Here is a 21,590-nt window from a genome sequence, read left to right on the forward strand (position 1 = left end):
GAGACCTGGGCTCGATCATGTCTACGGAGTTTGTACATTCTCCCTGTGAGTTTTCTCCAGGTGCTGCAGTTTCCTCCCACATTCCAAAGACAAGTTTGTAGGTTAATTAGCTTCTGTAAAATTGATCCCTGGTGTGTCTAGTGTGTAGGATAGAACAAGTATACAGGAATCACTGGTCAGCACGAACTCTGTGGGCCGAGGGCTGGTTTCCACACTGTTTCTCTAAACTGAACAAAATGTGTCGGAGGCAGTCCCAAGTGAATTTGAGGGGAAGGTAGAAGTTAGCGGTGAAGTTGATGAAATCAACAAGTTCCGCATGGGTGCAGGAAGCAGCCCTGATGCAGTTGTCATGGTAATGGAGAAAGAATGGTGGGCGGTGCCAGTGTACATCTGGAACAAGGACTGTTCATGTCAAAAACAAAAAGGCAGGTATAGCTGGGATCTATGTGAGTGCCCTTAGCTACACCTTTGACATGAGAGGGGTCAAGGGAAGTTGTTGAGGGTGTGACACAAAATGCTGGAGTAACTCAGCGGGACGGTCAGCATCTGTGGAGAAAAGGAATGGGTGACGCTTCGGGTCGGGACCCTTCTTCAGACTGATCCTTCAGTTTGTTGAGGGTGTGGACATGTTCCGCTAGGCAGAGGAGAGTGTTAGTAGAGGGGAGCTGATTTGGTCTCTGTAAATTGTAAATCTACTTCATGTAATACACATACACTATAATTTTGTTTTGCTTCCCATAACGTTGTGTATAGGATGCACTTCAATTGTAATGCGTTTGTTTTCTATGGTTTGGAAAAACGTGACTTTTATTGTTTAATAGGAAACTTCAGCAAAGAAAGCTCCAGTGGTGCACACTCCAAAGAAGAGGGGAAGAAAGAGAAAGGTGCAGAACATTTTGTTGAGTTTGTCAAAATGGTTTAATAATTCATCATTGGTTGTTCAGTCCTGCAGGTGTCAATGGTGAAAACTGTCAATGCTCAAACTGAAGCAAAACCAGAAAATACTGGAAGCACAAGTTCGGACAGCATCTGTGTAAAGAGAAATATGGCCAATTATTTGTTTCAGGCTCTTTCAAGTTGAAGATCCTTAATTGGGACTGGAAAGGAAAAAAAAACAAGTTATTTTTAAATTGTGGAGTTGGTGGGAAAGGGAATATCTTTGGGGAGAGGCCACATTTGCTTTGGTGATAAATTGTTCCTACATGTCACCTAGATGAAGTAATCTAGGATAAGTTAATGAAGCAAGTTACAAGGGAAAGCAAACATTTAAAATCTAAGAGATACAGATACGAGCTGTAGAAGGTTTCCAGCAGATCAGGGACTGTCGGTAAAAAAAGATAATCCTGGGTTAATATTACAGACGAATGGCCAGTTTTGATTACAAAAATGAGAGCATCTTGTGGAATTTACTATGAGTCGGGGAAGGTACAACATGCAGAGATGTAAAATAAGGTGTTGGTCCTCAAGCATATGCCTTGTATCAGCAGAGGAGGTGAGAGCAGAGTGGTGAATTATAAGTCGAGGCAACTGGAAACTTGGAATTGGTCACTTCTGTGTATTGAATGCAAATCCTCCACAAAGTGGTCACCTTTCAACCTTTGATTTCAACAATGTCGTGTGCACGTGGTAAGCACCAAATGTAGTCCACTAAATTGTAAGAAGTGCAAGTGATTCTGTGGTTGGTGTTTAGTGCTTGCATTTAAATTTAGTCTAATTTAACAAATATGTGTGGCTAAATTAAATATATATATTTTTGAAATTAAAAATAAATGGAAGATTAATTGCTGCACACTTGCCTGATTTGATGATACTGGTGTAGGACAGTTTACATTGAATACAATCCTTAACAGGAACTAGCATGCAACCTGTCCAAGAGAAGGGTTTAACTTGTTGAAACTAATATCTTAGAAGTTTGAGGTGAAGGTATTTATTCTCCTGTTTTCTGTTAACATATGGATGAAGGTGAAAATGGTTTTGCATTCATTAAAATTAACTGCGAATTATATACAGTGAGGAACTGCATAAAGGAACATTTTGCTACATGTTTGCAGATTGCATGTATGCAAAGTTGCCTTTTTTCATCTTGGGTGTATAAACTTTTTTAAATAGATTGATCAAGTGGAAGTTGGCTCCGAATCTGATCCAGAAAAGCAAACTGTTAAGAAAAAGAAACAAGGTATGTAATTTTATCCATACCTGCTGAAGAACTTGTTTTATCAGATGTGGAAATAGCTCCATGTTACTGAAGTATAGTCTACGCGGCGGCAAAGGTTTATTTATTGTTTACAAGAACATTTGATGTTAGTTTTAGTTAAATTGAACTATAGGGCTGAAATTGTGGGATTATAATTAATCAATATATCATTTTAATATGTATTGTCAACTGCTTTACACTATTTTAAAGTGGGGCGCTGTTTGTAATCTCTAACTGTTAATGAATATTAAATAACCTTTGCTTAGTGGGAGACTCCCGAGTTGTAATGTGCTTAGCACTTTTGTTTGCTGTTTAGAAGAAATGATTTATCATTTTGATTCCAAGATTATTTATTAGATTGAATCCAGATGTTCGTTGCCATTTTTGACTTTAATAATAGGCAATAGACAATAGGTGCAGGAGTAGGCCATTTGACCCTTCGAGCCAGCACCGCCATTCAATGTGATCGTGGCTGATCATCCCCAATCAGCACCCCGTTCCTGCCTTCTCCCCATATCCCCTAACTCTGCTATTTTTAAGAGCCCTATCTAGCTCTCTCTTGACTCGTGGTGTTCTGCAGGGGTCAGCTGCTCTTCACAATTACATCATTGATTTGAATGATGGAATTAATGGCTTTGTGGCCAAGTTTGCAGATGATACAAATATATGTAGAGGGGCAGGTAGTATAGAGGAAGCAGGAAGTCTTCAGAAGATTTTAGACAGGTTGGGAGATGGAGTACAGTGTAGCAGCATGTGCCGCCATGCATTTGGGTAGTCGGAATAAAGGCAGCAACTATTTTTCAAATGGGGAGAGGATTCAGAAGTTAGAGATGCAAAGGGACCTCGTAAACCTCTGGACCCTCTCCAATGCCTGCACATCCCACATCATATATGTGGCCCAAAACTGCTTACAATACTCCAAATGAGGTCTGACCAGTGCCTTATAAAGCCTCAGCCTTACATCCCTACTTTTATATTCTAGTTCTCTTGAAATAAATACTAACATTGCGTTTGCCTACCTTACTATCTATTCATCTTGCAAATTAATCTTTTGGGAATGCTACACTGGCAATCCCAAGTCCCTTTGCAGGATGATAGAGAGAAGGCAGGAGAATGGGGTTGACAGGGAATGATAGATTGGCCATGATAGAATGGCCTAATTCTGCTCCTATGACTTATGAGATGTTGCCTGACCTACTGAGTTACTCCAACATTTTGTGTCCATCTTTAGTATGAACCAACATCTACAGTTCCTTGTTATTACAATTGGTTTCATTATTAGTTGGTTAGAAAACCTTTAAAATTGGAATATTTATTGTTTTTGGCCTCGAGCATAGGGTTAATGATTTCATCCAGTCTATATCTGGTGGTGGATAAGTATTTAGATTGGTAAGCTTCCAATCAATGGAATAGAATTCCAGAGACGATTGTTCGTAGACACCAAAAGGAACACACTTTTGACAGAAATTCAATCTTCTGCTCTTCTTACCAAGTCCACACGCAAGATTAGAAGTTGTTCAGCCAGAGCTGAACCCACTTCTCGGCACCTGCATACAATGTCTTGTCGCTTCTTGTGCGTGGTGGTGGAAAGATTGGTGGAAACAGGGCCGCGACGTGAACGCTCTTTCCTTGACCCCAATCTTCTGTTCTGTTGCAGTGACAGTGCAGATTGAATTTATATTTCGTGTTCAATAAACGTTTGGAATGTTGCAGTTCATTCAGTCCTGTTGATCTCTGTTAAATTGATCTATATTATGCAGATTAAATGAAGGAAACCCTAGCTTTTGAATTTCCTCTCCCAAATGTAAACACATTCATGCAAATCTGTAGGACTTTGGTTCGGCTGCATTTGGAGTATTACCTGCAGTTCTGCTCATCCCATTACGGGAATGATGTGGATGCTTTGGAGAGTAGGCTTACCAGAATGCTGCTTGGATTAGAGGGTTTCAGCTACAGGGAAAGGTTGGATGGACATAGATTGTTTTCACCTGAACATTTGGGGGTTAACGGCAGATTTAATTGAAGTGCATCAAATTCTGAGAGGGATAGATAGGGCTGAATGTCAGAACCTTTTTCACAGGGTGGAAATGCCCAACACTAGAGGGCATAGCTATAAGTTGAGATGAGGAAAGTTTAATGATGTGTGTGGCAAGATTTCTTACGCAGGATGGTGGAGGCCTGGAACACGTTGCCAGGCAGATACAATGAAAGTGAGGCTTTTAGATTTTTTTTTTATGGGCATATGAAAAGATTGACCCAAAGTTGGGAATCCAGGGATGAAAGGTAGAGTGGATACATTTTTTTATGAATTAATTTGACCATTTGGTGTTTTCAATCATCCGGTATGACCCTTTTTTTTTTAGTGAAACTTTGCATTTTCAAGCTGTGTTCACGTTTTGTGCCTTATGTCATCTTGCAAGCAACAGTTGTTTCAGTTTCCCAGTTGAAGTGAAGATTCCGAAACCCAGAGGAAGACGACCCAAAGTTGTAGTGATACCTCCATGCTCGGCCGATGAAAGGTAGAGTGATGTTAAACTGCAGATCATTTATAATTTATCACCTTCTGAATTAATGGAACTGTGACCATTTGGTGTTTCAATCATCCGGTATGACCCTAATCTAAGTAAAGTCACAGTATTGCTGAAAGTGCGAAAATTTGCTGCTTTTATTTTTAGGTAATGTAACTGTTTTCAAAGAGAAATCTGCTTATTTATACAGCCTTATACAGTCTCTTCCAGTCTTTTAACCAGTGTAGACGATTCTAAATCTAGGCCCTTGGGCTTAAGATGAGAAGGGTTGATATGAACGAGGGACACCATGGGGCAACCTTTTCTCTCAGAGGGTAGCCTGTATCTGGGATGAGCTGCCAGAGGAAGCAATGGAAGTTGTACGTCTCTCGTGACCTAGGGACGTGTCAAAACAATTTACAAAGTTAATGAGTCTGAAATATAATCTGCCATAAGGTCAAACTGATTTGCCTAAAATGTCTATATTAGTTGTGTAATCAGGTTTTTAAAGTGGCAATAGGTGAGAGTTATATAGAATATTTTCTATCATTGTGAATGAGTAAAAATTATATTGCCCAGTTTGCTATCAAGCATTTTAACACAAAACATGTGTTTGTGAGTTGTTGATTGAGGAATAAACATTGGTAAATTTCCTTTCAGAGTATTTCCACGGGATGCTTATGTCAACTTGGGGAAGTCTAGTGGGGCTTTGGTTTTTCTCCAACAGGTGTGCTAAGAAGGTAGACACAAAATGCTGGAGTAACTCAGCCGGACAGGCAGCATCTCTGGAGAGAAGGAATGGGTGACGTTTCGGGTCGAGACCCTTCTTCAGACTGATGCCAGGGGAGGAGTGGGACAAAGATAGAGTATAGGCAAAGACAGTAAGACTAGTGGAAGAACTGGGAAGGGGGAGGGGATGGAGAGAGAAAGCAAGGGCTATATGAAGTTAGAGAAGTCAATGTTTATACCACTGGGGTGCAAACAACCCTAGTGAAATATGAGGTGCTGTTCCTCCAATTTACGCTGGGCCTCACTCTGACAATGGAGGAGGCCCAGGACAGACAGATCAGATTGGGAATGGGAGGGGGAGTTAAAGTGCTGAGCCACCGGGAGATCAGCTTGGTTAAGATGGACTGAGCTGAGGTGCTCAACGAAACGATCGTCGAGCCTGCGCTTGGTCTCGCCGATCTACAGAAGTTCACACCTTGAACAACGGATACAGTAGATGAGGTTGGAGGAGGTGCAAGTGAGCCTTTGCCTCGCCTGGAAAGACTGTTTGGGTCCTTGGATGGAGTCGAGGGGGGAGGTAAAGGGACAGGTGTTGTATCTCCCTTGGACAGACTCCATACCTCCCCTCTCGACTCCATCCAAGGACCCAAACAGTTTGGACTGCAGTTGTACAGGGTCTTGGTGAGACCACACCTGGAGCATTGCGTGCAGTTTTGGTCTCCAAATCTGAGGAAGGACATTATTGCCATAGAGGGAGTGCAGAGAAGGTTCACCAGACTGATTCCTGGGATGTCAGGACTGTCTTATGAAGAAAGACTGGATAGACTTGGTTTATACTCTCTAGAATTTAGGAGATTGAGAGGGGATCTTATAGAAACTTACAAAATTCTTAAGGGGTTGGACAGGCTAGATGCAGGAAGATTGTTCCCGATGTTGGGGAAGTCCAGGACAAGGGGTCACAGCTTAAGGATAAGGGGGAAATCCTTTAAAACCGAGATGAGTTCTGTTTTTCACACAGAGAGTGGTGAATCTCTGGAACTCTCTGCCACAGAGGGTAGTTGAGGCCAGTTCATTGGCTATATTTAAGAGGGAGTTAGATGTGGCCCTTGTGGCCAAGGGGGTCAGAGGGTATGGAGAGAAGGCAGGTACGGGATACTGAGTTGGATGATCAGCCATGATCATATTGAATGGCGGTGCAGGCTCGAAGGGCCGAATGGCCTACTCCTGCACCTAATTTCTATGTTTCTATGACCCAAGACATTTTAATTTCCCAGTACCCTTTGTGCAGATTAAGGTGCTTCATTTCACTTGCAGAAGATAGAACATAGAACTGTACAGTATAGGAATAGGCCCATTGGCCCACAATGTCCATGCCAAACATGTTGCCAAGTAAAATTATCCTCCTCTGCCTCACGTGATCTATAATATCCCTCCATTACCTGTATATCCAGGTACCTATCTAAAAGTACCTTAAATGCAGCTATCGTATCTGCCTGCACTTCTCCCTCTGGCAACGCTTTGCAGACACCCACCAGTCTGTGTCTAACAAAAAATGTTCACACACATCCCTTTTAACCTTTCCCCTCTAACCTTAAATTTATATCCTCTAGTCCTTGACATTTTCACTGAGGGGGGAGGTTCTGTCTATTCTCCCCTCAGTCTCTGAACATTCCAGAAAAACAATCCATGTTTGTTCAACCTCTCCTTTTATCCAGGCAGCATTCTTATAAACTTCTTCTGCACCCTCTCCAAAGCCTCCACACCATTCCTGTAATGGATGGCCACAGCTACACACTACTCAAAATGCAGCCTAACCAAAGTTTTATAAAGCTGTAGCCTGATTTCCTGACTCTTGTACTCAATGCTTGACCAATGAAGGCAAACAGCCATATGTCACCTTTGCCACTCGATCTACTTGTGTTGTCAAGATCCCTCTGTACATCAAGGTTGTTAAGGGCTTGCCATTTCCCCTCGCATTCAACCTCCCAAGGTGTAAAGAGTATTAAAGGGCGCACAGTGGTGCAGCTGGTAGAACTCTTGCCTCACCACGTCAGAGACCCGCGTTCAATCCTGATCTCTGGTGCTCACTGTGCGGAGTTTGTAAGTTCTTCCTGTGACCGCGAGGGTTTCTTCTGGTTTCCTCCCACATCCGAAAGAGTGGTTTGAAGATTAATTTGCTTTTGTAAATTGTCCCTTCTGTGTTGGGAGTGAATGCAACATTGGGATTACATAGTAGTATGTGGGAGATTCATGGTTGCCTGTTTCCATACTGTATCTCTAAAAAAAACTTCACAATTGCTTGGACTGAATCCCATCTACCATTTCATCGTCCATTTCTGTGGATAATCTATATCTCGCTGTATATTTTGACAGCCCTTTTTACTGACCACCACTTTACCAATTTTGCGTCCATTTCTTTTATATGTGCGGAGGTCCTAGCACAGATCTCTGCGGAACTCCACTGGTAACAGACAGCCAGCCAGAATACAACCCTGCAACCATCAAGCTATTACCATGACCATCAGGAAAATCTAGAGAATGGTCCTGAGCTACTATTACCTCATTGGACTATCTTTAATCGGACTTTACTGGACTTTGTCATGCAGTATATGTTATTCCTTTTATCATGTATCTGTACACTGTGGCTGGCTCAATTGTAATCATGTATTGTCTTTCCACTGACTGGTTAGCACGCAACAAAAGCTTTTCACTGTACTTCGGTACATGTGACAATAAATTAAACAATTAAACGATTAAACATTGCAACCTCCAAGTAAGTTTTGAACTACATTGACATGGGGCATTGTTTTTATCTGTGCACTATTATCGTTTGTAGAGCACTATGAAATTGCACATCTGTCGTGCTGCTGCAAGTAAAGGGCCTGTCCCACGAGCATGCGACTCCATGCGGCAAGTGCGACCTAACGTGATCGCTTGAGCCGTACGGCCTCGCGGGGCCGGTCCCACTTCGATCGCCTGAGCCGTATGGAGTTGTGCGGAGCTGGTCCCGACATCGCGAAGGGCTCCGAAAAACTGACCGTGTTCAAAAAATCCGCGCGACAACGGTCTGCCGGCCCGCAGCCGCTTCGACGCCGTACGCACCGCCTCAGTGGGGCCTGCGCAGCGTCTTGACGCCGTACGTCACCCGCGGACTTCGCTTGAACTTCACGTCACTCACTCGACCTCCGAGCACCCCCCGCTTCCGGTTTGGTCGCGCATGCTGGTGGGACCAGTCCTGTACGGAGATCACTTGAACCTCCGCGCGGCCCCCGCTTCCGGTTTGGTCCCGCTTGCCGCATGCAGGTCGCATGCTCGTGGGACAGGCCCTTAAGAATATCATTGTTCCATTTTGGGACATAAGACAATAAAACAATCTTGACTCTTGACATCCTTCCATCACAACTGTCAGGAGCTATCAACAACCTCTAACGAACCCAATGGATCTAGCTCTAAATTTAATATTACATTTTAATTTGGTTATGAGAACCAGAGGAAAGGGTTCTCTCATTCAAATTACATTATTTGGATTACTCATTCACTTTGATTTGGTGTCCTAAAAGATCCTTTAGATGGATAGGATTTATTTTGATATTGGGATTATTTTGATGGGATAAAGAAGCAAGGAATGTTTTACTTGACTGTGAGTACCAGGTTGCAGTAGGTTTGGACAAGCATTGAGACCCAATTAGCTGTAAGCCTAAGGTTGGCATATTACTTGCCTTTGAGTGCAGTTCTGGTCATCCCATTACAGGAAAGATGTGGAGGCTTTGTAGAGGGTGCAGAGGAGGTTTACCAGAATGTGGCCTGGATTGGAGCTACAGGAAGTTGATAGACTTGGGGTGTTTTCTCTGGATGGAAATTGAGGGGAGACTTGATAGAAGTATATACAGGTTTGAGAGGCATAGATAGGGTAGACAATCAGAACCTTTATCCCCAGGGTGGAAATGACCAACATTAGAGGGCACAACTTTAAGGTGGACGCCCGGAATGTATTGCCAGGGGTGGAAGTGGAGGCAGATGCGGTAGTGGTGTTAAATATGTTTTTAGATAGGCACATGCAAGTGGGATAGAGGGATATGGATCATGTAAGGCAGTATGTGGTGTAGGCTGCCTGGGCTGGTAGTGGATGGGGAGGAGCTCGCTGGTGCAGACCAGTGGCACCAGCGCCAGGTTTTTCGGTGAAATGGCACTGGGTGCTGGAGCAGCTCAGCAGACTGAATCAGTCCTGAAGAAGGGTCCCGAAGTCACCTATCCATGTTCTCCAACGATGCTGCCTCATCTGTTGAGTTACTCCAGCATTTTGTATCCTTTTGTATTTTAACCATAATCTACTGTAGTTCTTTGTTTAAACTACATACAACGCTAATACCTCTGTCGTAGCATATTGTCGGCAATAATGGTATATTTCCCCACCCCACGGTCCATTATAACAAAGGTTTACTGTATAGATAGACCGAGCTGCCAGATGAGGTAGTTGGAGGTACAATAACACCATTTAAAAGACGCTTGGACGGGTAAATAAACAGGAAAGGTTTAGAGGGATTTGGACCAAATGCAGGTAAATGGGACTAGCTGAGATGGGGCATCTTGTTCAGCATAAATATGTTGGGCACACGGGCTTGTTTTGCTGAATGACTGACTCTTCTTACAGCTAATACCCCCTAATCCAGGCAGCATTCTGGTAAACACTCCAAAGCCTCCAACTCCTTTCTGTAATTTGGCGACCCTAACTGCATGCATTAATCCACATGCAGCCTAGAGCTGCATCATGATTTCTTGTATTCAATGATTCAACTGATGAAGGCAAACATGCCATTTGCCTTCTTTACTATCTGTCAATTTGTGTTGCCACTTTCATGAAGTGAAATTCATGTATTCAATAATTCATGTATTTGCACCCAAAGATCCCTTTGTATCTCAACGCTCCCCAGGATCCTGTCATTTACTATATAGTTTAGAGCGGAAACAGGCCCACCGAGTCCGCACTGACCAGCGATCCCCGCACATGAACACTATCCTAACACACTAGGGACAATTTACACGTACCAAGCCAATTAACCTACAAACCTGTACGACTTTGGAGTGTGGGAGGAAACCGAAGATCTGGGAGAAAATCCACGCGGTGATGGGGAGAACGTACAAATTCCATGCAGACAGCACCGGTAGTCGGGATTAAACCCGGGTCTCCGGCGCTGCAAGCATTGTAGGGCAACAACTCTACTGCTGTGCCACTGTACTTTCCTCTTGCATTTGACCTCAAAGTACAGCAACTTCCACTTGTCTGTATTAACCACTATCAGCCATTTCTCATCTGGCACATCTCTGTCCATTTTTCCAACTGATCTATATCCTTCTTCATCCTTTGTCAACTTTCCTCCCTTTACACAGTTCTGCCAATTTTGGTGTACTCTTCAAAATTACTGCGGTGCCCACACAATTTTATTTTCCCTTCGGCCATTTGTATATATCACAAATAAATTATTCCAGCTTCTACCTTGGGCCCTTCATTCCAGGTACTCACTGCTGACTGTGTGGAAAAAAATGCCCCTTAGATTCCCTAAATCTTTCACCTTATCCTTAAATGGAGCACTTTAGTTTTGGGCTCCATAACCTGGGGGGAAAGACTGTGGCCATCCACTTTATCTATTCCTGTCTTCATTTTATAAATCTCTACGGTAAACTCTCAGTCACTTTCACCCAAGGGAAAATGCCCCCAGCCTATTCAATCTCTGCTCATAACTCAAGCCCTCCAGTCCAGGCAACATCCTTGTGAATCTTTTCTGAACCACCTCTTGGTTAATCACATCCGTCCTATAGCTTGGTGACCAGAGCCGCAAGTGCGAACACAATACTTCAAGTACCAACTCACCACTGTTGCATAGCTGGAACCTGACATTCAAATCAGTCCCACACTCAATGAAGGCAAGTATGTCATAGCTCTTCATTGTCACCCTGTCTACTATGCCACCACTTTCAGGGAACTATGTACTTGTACCTCTAATTCTCTCCATTCAACATCTCTACCATAGCTGTGGCTTACCTGGCCTGGTTTAACTCGCCAAAATTCATCACTTCATATTTGTCTAGGTTAAATTCCTCTGCCCACTTTTCTAGTTGATCAGTTGATATTGGCCTTCACTGTCCATCATAGCACCAATTTAGTGTCATCGGCAATCATGCTCATCATGCTACCTACATTCTTATCCAGATCATTCATACATATGGAAAATAACAGGATTGAGTACCAATTCCTGTAGCACACCGCTGGCTGCAGGTCTGCAATCTGTAAAACAACTCTCCACGATCAATCTGTGCCTCCTACCAAGCAAGTATCTTGGAAGGGTTCTATATTTTTTCTTACATTTATTTTAGTGGGATGATGTGCTTCCTAATTTTAAGGTTCATCTTCCAGATTAAATGCAATTGAGGAAAGAAGTAGGAAACGGGTTTACTGCAACTGACTCTGAATGCAAAAAATTGTTTACAACTCTTTTTTTTAAACTTTACATGTTCTTACAATGCTTGCTTTAAACTTAACATGACCACCAATTTGTGCTGCCAGTGAGAATGACGGTGTTAACAAAGCTGATGAGAAGAAGGTAGCCGTGGAGGAAAAGCGAAAGAAACAACAAGAGCTCAAAAAAGTGAAGGAAGAGGAGAAAGAGGAGAAAAAGATGGAGAAACCGAAAAAGGAACTGGTTAAAAAGGAAGGAAAGAAGAACCCTGCTGAACCCAAGCGGAAAAGGAACAGCAAAACAAAGTCAACCTCAGAGTCAGAAGAGGAGGAGCCAGATAATGAAGTACGTACTGACCAATATCTAAAGTATGGGGAAATTTAAGGTAGCTCGTTCTTCCCAAAAACCCTTTCTGGCTTCCCTCCACCACCTCCAGTTTAAATTCCATTTGGAATATTTTGGAGGACCAAGAAACCAAGAAATAGACACAAAATGCTGGAGTAACTCACCAGGACAGGCAACATCTCAGGAGAGAAGGAATGGGTGACATTTTGGGTCGAGACCCTTCTTCAGACTAGGGTATCGACTTGAAACGTCACCCATTCCTTCTATCCAGAGATGCTGCCTGTCCCACTGAGTTACTCCTGCATTTTGTGTCTTTCTTCGCTATAAACCAGCATCTGCAGTTCTTTCCTACACATCTAAAGTATGGGGACAGATTAGAGATCCAATTCTATTATGGGAACCTGATTCAATTTGTTCATTTCTTCCATTAAAGGAAGGTGAAAGTTGGTGATGATGCAACTTGTTTATGTTCTGATAGGAGGAAGATTGACTTTTACCTTTGTAAAGGCCTGGTGCACGAATTGATGTCTCTGTTTTGCCTCTCTGAAACCCTGTCAAATATTGGGTATGGGATTCATTAAATGCTTTCATCTGAAAAGTTGCTTCCTATGCAGATCGCTTGGAAATGTTGATTGAAGTTTTTAACAAGTTTGAAAAATTGATATGTTCGTCCTTGTATTTGTGGGATGTTGTTCGGTACTATAACAACATCTAAAAGGCTTTGGACGGGTATATGGATAGGAAAGATTTCGATAGTCAAACACGGGCAGATGAGACGAGTGTAGATGGAGCATTTTGGTCGGCAAGGGCAAGTTAGGCTGAAGGGGTACACAAAAAAGCTGGAGAAACTCAGCGGGTGCAGCAGCATCTATGGAGCGAAGGAAATAGGCAACGTTTCGGGCCGAAACCCTTCTTCAGACTAGTGTTTGACTCTAAAGTAAAATTGAAGAAAATAACTACAAATTAAGGTGGCATAGTGGTGCAGCTGGTAGAGCTGCTGCCAGATATCAGGCTTCGATCCTGACCTGTGGTGCTGTCTGTGAGGAGTTTTCATGCTCTCCCTGTGACCGCATGGATTTCCTCTTGGTGCTCCAGTTTCCTCCCATAATCCCAAAGACGTGTGAGTTGATAGATTAATTGCCCTCTGTAAATTGCCTTTAGTGTGCAGGGAGTGGATGAGAAAGTGGGATAACAGAACTAGCGTGAATGGATGGTCGGCGTGGACTCTGTTTGTTGAAGAGCCTGTTTCCATGCCGTATCTCTAAACTAAACAAATATTTTCACACCATCCAAATATTTAAAGTAAAATGGGGTTTACCTTTCTATTCCAAATAAAACTCCTAATTTTGCATATTCTGTGATTATTCTGAAGTGATTTATTAATGTAATTGTTGTTGAATGCTTTCAATTATTCCCTCCTTCCTTACAATTTTTAGTCTGAAAAACAGTTCAACGTTATTTAGTTTGCCAGTTTCACTTGGAGAACCAGAAGCTGCTATTGATAATTGAAGCGACATTAAGCTTTGTGATTTATGCAGTTGTTTACTTTGGTCATAAAGCAAGAAAATCTACATCTTACCCCTTGAAGAAACTACATATTTTAATGTATGTCGTGTTTTCAGGTTAGAGCTCCATGCAGAACTAATTGCTTATGGATCACTGTGCACCAAGATACTTGTAATTATAAACTGTTGTCATTGAAGAAAACACAGCAAGATGTTTTTAATATTCCTTTTGCATTGTATCTCTCTCCCCTCATCTATGACACTGTCTATTACCATCTACATTAAAAGGAAGAAAAAATAAAGAAGACAAAATGGGATGTTGGTAATAGACGAAATGTAATGAAAAAGCAGAATGACAAGGACCAAGAGGAAAAGCTACGCAAGGTGGAAGAGAATAAGAAAGATGACCAGTAAGCACCATTTTCTGTTACATTTTTCTTTAATGGGATTCATTATTGAAAATGTTTTCTTCAAGTGGCAGCTCTGAATTTTAGTTTAAGAATAAGGGGTAGGCCATTTAGGACTGAGATTAGGAAAAACGTCTTCGCCCAGAGAGCGGAGCGGAGGCCAATTCACTGGATGTTTTCAAGAGAGAGTTAAGGGCCTGTCCCACTTGCGCGACCTTAGATAGATATAGATAGATATGCCATTTATTGTCACTATACATGTACAGTGAAACTGAAAGCTGCTCGTACTCAGTGCATACATACAATTTTACACAAAAAACAAGAAACAGAAAAACAAAACAGAAGGGAGATGGGGGGGGGGGGGGGGGGGGGGAATAGGTGCACAAATTCTACGGCGCTACATACATATATACATATATACAGATGGAAGTCCGTGTTGGGCGGTGTAGTCAGTGCATGTGTGGATTTGAATTTATGGTAGATATAATTCTCGGGAAGCAGCTATTCCTGAGTCTGTTTGTCTGTTTGTCCTTGACTCATAAATTACACAACCTCGTGGTCGCTTGAGGCGTACGGGCACCCTATGGCCACGCGGCCCGGTCCCACTTAGAAGCGCGGAGTTGTGTGGGGCTCCAAAATTCCGACAGTGGCCAAAATCTTTGCGCACCAACGACCTGTCGGCATGCAGGCACATTGCGTTGCGCGATGACGTCACCGCCCCGCATGGCGTTGCGTGATGACGTCAACGCCCAAATTCAGTCGGCCCGCCTCCTGCCCAGCTGATTGGTAAGCATGACGCAAATGACGTCATGCGCGAACTTCGCGTGAACTCCGCTTCCGTTTGGTCGCGCCAAACGCACGCAATCGCATGCAAGTGGGACATGCCCTTTAGATTTAGCTCTGAGAGCTAAAGGAATCAAGGGATATGGGGAAACAGCAGGAACGGGGTACTGAATATAGATGATTATCTATGATCATATTGAATGGAGGTGCTGGCTCAAGGGGCTGAGTGGCCTACTCCTGCACCTATTTTTCTGTTTTTCTATGTTTCTATCAATCTCCCTCTAGATGCTTTTATTTAATATTGGGCTTCCTGAAGCTAGAGGTTTGTAGACTAGGTGTGCATTGTTTATTTTGCTACTTGCTTGTCAGAGTTAGGCAATTCTATGAAACATAAGGTGATGGGGGTGTTGAGGAGGACAATGGTGAATAAATCTCAGGGCCTCATCTAGTGTGTCTTTGATGTTGTGGGAAGTAAGGGAAGAAATTACTGTGGCCTAGTTAGGGATTTTTATACCTTCCTTAGCCAAGGTTGATGTGCCATAAGACTGGAGAATGGCAAAAGTTGGGCCTTTATATAAGAAGGTCTACAAGGGCAAGCCAGAGAATTGCAGGCCCAGGAGCCCAACATCAGTGCTAGAAATGTTATTGGTGGAGATTCTGGGAGCCAGGAACTATCTGCATTTGGAATGGCAAGGACTGATTGTCGGTAGTCTGCATGATGTTCATAAGTCACAGGAGCAAGTACCATAACAGCATTGAAAAGGCACTTGGATAGGTAGGTTCATGGATAGGTCAGATTTAGAGGGATGTGGACCAAATGCAGATAAGTGTGATAGGCTTAGATGTGGTATCCTGTTCGGCATTCAAGAGTTGGGCCGAAGACCCTGTTTCTGTGCTGTATGAATATATAAATAGAGACTGGAAACCCTAGGACTATTCTCGCAAGAGTGAAGGAGGCTGAGGAGTGACCCTATTACAGAGTTTATACAATGGCAGAACATAGATAAGCTAGGCCAAGGGTTCCCAACCTGGGGTACATTTACCCCCAGGGGGTAAATTCCACCTACACAGGGGATAAATTTGTTGATTCTGGATTTGTACATATTTTTCCTCATTGACTGACTGTGTTTGGTTCTGGTATCTGTTCATCATTAGCTGTTCATAAATAAGTGAAATAACATTGTTATGTGCTATTAAAGTTGCCAGGGGTAAACGGGACGAAAAAGGTTGGGAACCCCTGAGCTAGGTGGTCACAGTCTTTGTCCCAATTTTGGGGATTGTAAAGCATATGTTTAAGGTGAGAGGACAAAAATGTTAAGGTTGGCCGAGGGGCAAATGTTTCCACACAAAATGGTGGGTTACGTGGAACATGCTGCCAGAGTAAGTGGTTGAGGGAGGTACAATTACAAAGTTTAAAAGGTATTTCATCAGGTACATAGATAGGAATAGTTTAGAGGAATATAGGCAAAATTTAGACAACAAGGAGAAAATTTCAGCGTGTGTCTGGCTGAGGGCATGATCGTTGTGAACAAGGTTAAAATATAGGAGTGATTAGAGAAATGCAGATATTCATGGTCTAAATTTGATGGGTGGATGGTTCTATGTAATGGGTGATTAATTAATAATCCTTGTGGCTTAATCAGAGGCACAATGTAGGTTGAAGAACAGTTTGTAAAAGCAATTCATGTGTAATGAGGATGAAGTTAACAAATGTAAACAAGACTTTCCTGGGCCTGGGCACAGAGGTGAAAATCTAACTGGGAGTGCATGTGGCAGAAACCTTAAGCAAAGCTGTCTGTTTTCCCCGCTGAGCTGCTTTCTTCATTAAATTCCAATGTATCTTTGCATCTAGACAAGGTAAAGAGGAGAAAGAAGGAAAAAAAGAAGAAAAACTCAACTTCAAGAAAATAGAGAAAAAAAGAGGTATGCACCAGTCCGATTTTATTATACAGCAAACCTTCATTATAACGGAACAATGGGTGGGGTGTTGGGTGTCCGTTATTGCCTGAGTAAGGTATTATCATAGTATGTATTCTCGTCAGTTTTACCATCTTGCAGAGAAGAAAACGGCTTTGAACTGAGCCTGATACTGAACACATCTCCAGTCCGAGGGAGGCTTTGTCCAGACAGTCCATTGTCTGTACAGTATTTTACATCAGAGACTGGGGACAGGGCGGGTGCAGTGAATGTCAATAAGTTACGATGGATCCCCAGTAATGGAATTACCTACCCCTGGCACTGAGCCTATTCTGGATCACTTGAGTCAGGATTAGTTCTATTCTGAGAAATATGGGTAGATCTGAGAAGAGCTGTTGTTCAGGTCTTTACAAGGTGTGTTTTTTTTAATTTTGTTTTGGCTGCTGTTTCCTTGGGTTTTTCTGCTTTTGGCAGAGACTGGACTTTTTCCGTCGTCACCTTTTTGAATGCGGCTGGAGAGCGAAATGTGAGGTGCTGTCCCTCCAAATTGCACTGGGCCTGACTGACAATGGAGGAGGCCCAGGACAGAAAGTTCATTGTGGGATTGGGAGTGTTGGGGGGGGGTTTAAAGAGTCCTAGTCCAGGGAGATCAGGTAGGTTCAGGCGGACTGAGCGGAGGTGTTCAGACCGAGCCTGCGCTTGGTCTCGTCGATGTACAGGATATACAACAGCACCTCATATTTCGCTTGGGCAGCTTACACCCCAGCAGTATGAACATTGAGTTCTCTAACTTCAAGTAACCTTGCTTTCCCTCTCTCCATCCCTTCCCAGTTCCCCGACCAGTCTTACTGTCTATGACTACATTTTATCTGTTTGCTTTGTTGTTACCTTCTCCCAGCTAACAATGATCTATTCTACATTTTTCTTGATATCCATTCCCCTTGCCCTGTTTTCCCACCTTCACACTTCATTATCTATCTCCCCCCTGTCGTCAGTCTGAAGACGAGTCTCGACCCGAAACGTAACCCTTTCTCTCCAGAGATGCTGCCTGTTCTGCTGAGTTACTCCAGCATTTTGTGTCTATGGTTTAAACCAGCTTCTGCAGTTCCTTCATACACATCTGTTATAAAGAGGTCTGTTAAAACAAGGGTTTACTGTACTATCATCAGAAGAGCAGACTGAATATATAAAATATGACTTTGTTCATCTTTGTTCACAGAAATGTCAATGGAATTGAGGCTACAAAAATTGCACAGTGAAATTAAATTGTCACTGAAGATTGACAAACCAGTAAGTATTCCGAATTAGTTGATTGAATATAACATTTCCACTTTGCACAGAAATGGATCTTCCATGTTTAAGGAGTAGATTGTTACAAATGGTTATGTTTGACAATATTTAGAAAAAAAAATATTTGGTTGATTTATAAATTAAAAAAAAGCAGAGGGCACCACATGGTCGTCAAGTAAAATAAACCAAGTACATTTTTGGATATTAATTCTGAGATTGGCATACATTGTAAAGCAGGTGTATCTCACATATCAGGCATCTCGTATAGGGTAAATAGATCATATGTATTAACCATGGATGAGAATTACATGGTATTTACATTGGAAGTGTGGTAAACAGTAATGGAGATCGTCCAAGGTTACAACAGGATCCAGATCAAATGGGAAACTGATAAAGGGGTGGCAGTGGAATTGATTGTAGACTTTAGGAGAGCTCCCCCTCCCCTCACCCCACTCACCATCAACAACAGCACAGTCTCATCTGTGGAGTCTTTTAAGTTCTTGGGAACAATCATCTCCAAGGACCTTAAGTGGGGGGCTACCATCGACTCCACAGTCAAAAAGGCACAACAGAGGATGTACTTCCTGCGGCAGCTGAGGAAGCACAATCTGCCACAGGCAATGATGATCCAATTCTATACGGCCATCGTAGAGTCTGTTCTCACCTTCTCCATCGTGGTCTGGTTTGGCTCAGCCACCAAGCACGACACCTGGAGGCTGCAGCGAATCGTCCGATCAGCTGAGAAGATTATTGGCTGCAACCTTCCCTCCATTGATGAACTGTACACTGCAAGGGCCAGGAAGCGAGCGGGCAAGATCATCACTGACCCCTCTCACCCTGGCCACAAACTCTTTGAATCACTTCCCTCTGGAAGGCGACTCCGGACTGTCTAAGCTGCCATAGCCAGACATAATAACAGTTTTTATCCACAAGTAGTTGCTCTACTCAACAGCCAAAAATCTGTTGCTTCCCTTTGATCTGGTATTTTGTTGGTTCACATGCTTGATCAATGGTGTTTTATCTTTAATGTTTTATTATTATTAATGTTTAGTGTTTTCTGAGTCAGTCGTAACTGTTACTGTATGTCATGTTGTTACTTGTGGGCGGAGCACCAAGGCAAATTCCTTATATGTGAATACTTGGCCAATAAACTTACTTACTTATAGATAGAGCTAACTTTACAAATGAATCAGATTCCATTTGTCGGTGTTTACACCCAGCCAGAATATACACTGAATGGAAGTGCCCTGGGGGTGTTATTGAACAGAGAGAACTTGAAGTGCATTAAACTGGATAAATGGATAAATCCCCATGGTCTGACCAAGTGCACCCTCAGATCCATAGGAAATGATGCAAGAAAATGCTGAGGCTCTTGGGGAGAGATATTTGCATCATCTTTTTCCACAAGTGAAGTTCCGGGAAAGCTGGCTAATGTTGTACCATTATTAAAGAATGGCAGAAAGGGCAAGCCAGGGAACTACGGGCTGTTGAGCCTGACGTCAGTTCAATGAATCATTGATTCCACGATGCTTTGTTGTCAATTGTACCTAGGTTCAGTGAAATGTTTTGTTTTGTATACAACCCAGTAAAGCCATATAACAGACCACACCGAGGCAGTACCCAAATGTCACCACATTTCTGCCGCTGATAAAAGTTACAAAAGTTTACCAAGCAGTCCTATCCTGCTTGCCGGCGCACGAGGCAGCAGGCGTCCCCTCCCCTGCCGGGTCCCGTCATTGTTCTCGGTAGCCCCCCGCCAGGATGAACTCTTCAGCGCGGAACCCCTCCTCGTTCTCGGCAGTAGGGGTCCCTCTATGCTCGCGATGCTCCAACTCGCTCTCATTGCTACTATGACGTGCAGTTTTGGTCAAACCATTACAAGAAGGATGAGGCTTTGGAGAGGAGCTGAGGAGGTTTACCAGAATGATGCCTGGGTTAGAGGATTTCAGCTGCAAGGAGAGGTTGGATAAACTTGAACTGTTTTCTCTGGAACGGCGGAAGTTGCAGGGAGACTTGATCAAAGTATCTAGGAGCATCTCATCCAAAACAAGAGGGCAGCGCTATAGATTGGGGGGGGGGGGGGGGGGTTAATAGAGATGTGTGAGGTACATTTTTTACACGAGTGGTGAGGGTCTGGAGCACTTTGCCAGGGTGGGTGGTGGAGGCGGATGGAGGCACCATCAAACAATTGTGGCTTTAAAAGGCTTTTACATAGGCATGTGGAATTGCAAAGATTAGAGGGATGTGGATCCTGTGGACCCAGGAAGATGAGGTCAGTTTAACTTAGCATCATGTTTGGCACAAACATTGTTGGGTGAAGGCCTGTTCCTGTGCTGTACTGTGTTATATTCTATATTAATTTTGTTAATTTTTAAGCTACATTGAGAAAATTAATGATAGACAGCCATCGTTTTTAAAACATATTTTGAGATAATCTTATTAAAGACAATATTTTGAACATCTTTTGTGACCTCTAATTTCTGTTCTTTTAGGATGTTAAGAAATGTGTTGAGGCCCTAGATGAACTCGCTGCTCTCCAGGTCACTCCACAGCATCTGCAGAAACACAGTGAATTGATTGCTACACTAAAAAAGGTTAGATTGTCCAGGGATATTTGTTTAAAGCAAGCCCCCAAAATGTCACCTATGCCTTTGCTCCATAGATGCTGCCTCACCCGCTGAGTTTCTCCAGCATTTATGTCTACCTTATCAATTATACCTCTGTTTATCCCTTTCTTAAAAGGGCTGTCAAGCGAAGTATTAAATATTAATGGATTAATTAGACATGGGATTATTAACTTGCTTTGAGTTACCTGCTTGTCACAATTAATCAGTGGATAACAAAGGATTAAGAAAAAATAAAACAAAGAAAAAATATCAATGTAGAATTTATTTGTTCCCTATCATTTGAGTACAAAATTTTAGAGAAAAATTAGTAATGAGTTATAAATTAATGATCCACGGCAGCCAGCATATCATTGAAAATTCTTTGGATTGGAGATGAGTTTGACGTGGTGTACCCTGGTTCTTAGTTTTGGCTTTGCCTTTGTTCTTTGTGTGGAAGACAGTGTGAATACACCAAAATGATCTTCAAAGGTAAGTTAGGAAGTGAGATGTGAGATAATCTCTCCACTGAAGTATGTAGGGGATTTCTAAAAAAAAAATTGAAGTGTTTGCACTGAGCCAGGTGAACATTTTAGAAAGGCGAAAATAGAAGCAATAGTTTAAATTGGTTGATTGGAAGCAAACTATTTGCACGTTATGTCGTAAAAACGGGGGTTGGTACCCAAGAATATTTGGTTTAAGGAGAGACTCATCTTGTATGGAAAGTTTTAAATTAAAAAAAATTGGTACAGGGATTATGCAGAGAAAGCACTGTAATATAGAATGCTGTGTGTTGGAACTGATCTAATGCAGTAATAGGGTACACAAAAATGCTGGAGAAACTCAGCGGGTGCA

The 21,590-nt window shown here is 42.6% G+C and overlaps 1 protein-coding gene across 2 annotated transcripts in view; it reads left to right on the forward strand.

Moving 5' to 3' along the window:
- Window positions 1–21,590, forward strand: part of LOC129695565 (PC4 and SFRS1-interacting protein-like) — a 48,198-nt gene that overhangs the window by 14,885 nt on the left and 11,723 nt on the right. The window contains exons 5-12 of one of the 2 annotated variants that reach the window (XM_055632642.1): window positions 822–884; window positions 2,110–2,176; window positions 4,638–4,713; window positions 11,993–12,230; window positions 14,024–14,145; window positions 16,778–16,848; window positions 18,062–18,132; window positions 20,625–20,726. In XM_055632642.1, coding sequence (XP_055488617.1) covers window positions 822–884; window positions 2,110–2,176; window positions 4,638–4,713; window positions 11,993–12,230; window positions 14,024–14,145; window positions 16,778–16,848; window positions 18,062–18,132; window positions 20,625–20,726 — 810 coding nt within the window. Of the gene's footprint in view, window positions 1–821; window positions 885–2,109; window positions 2,177–4,634; window positions 4,714–11,992; window positions 12,231–14,023; window positions 14,146–16,777; window positions 16,849–18,061; window positions 18,133–20,624; window positions 20,727–21,590 lie in introns of both variants that reach the window. The other variant, XM_055632641.1, reaches the window with a different exon arrangement.

Source organism: Leucoraja erinacea, chromosome 3, assembly GCF_028641065.1.
Source record: "Leucoraja erinacea ecotype New England chromosome 3, Leri_hhj_1, whole genome shotgun sequence".
NCBI classification, from domain to species: Eukaryota; Metazoa; Chordata; class Chondrichthyes; order Rajiformes; family Rajidae; genus Leucoraja; species Leucoraja erinaceus.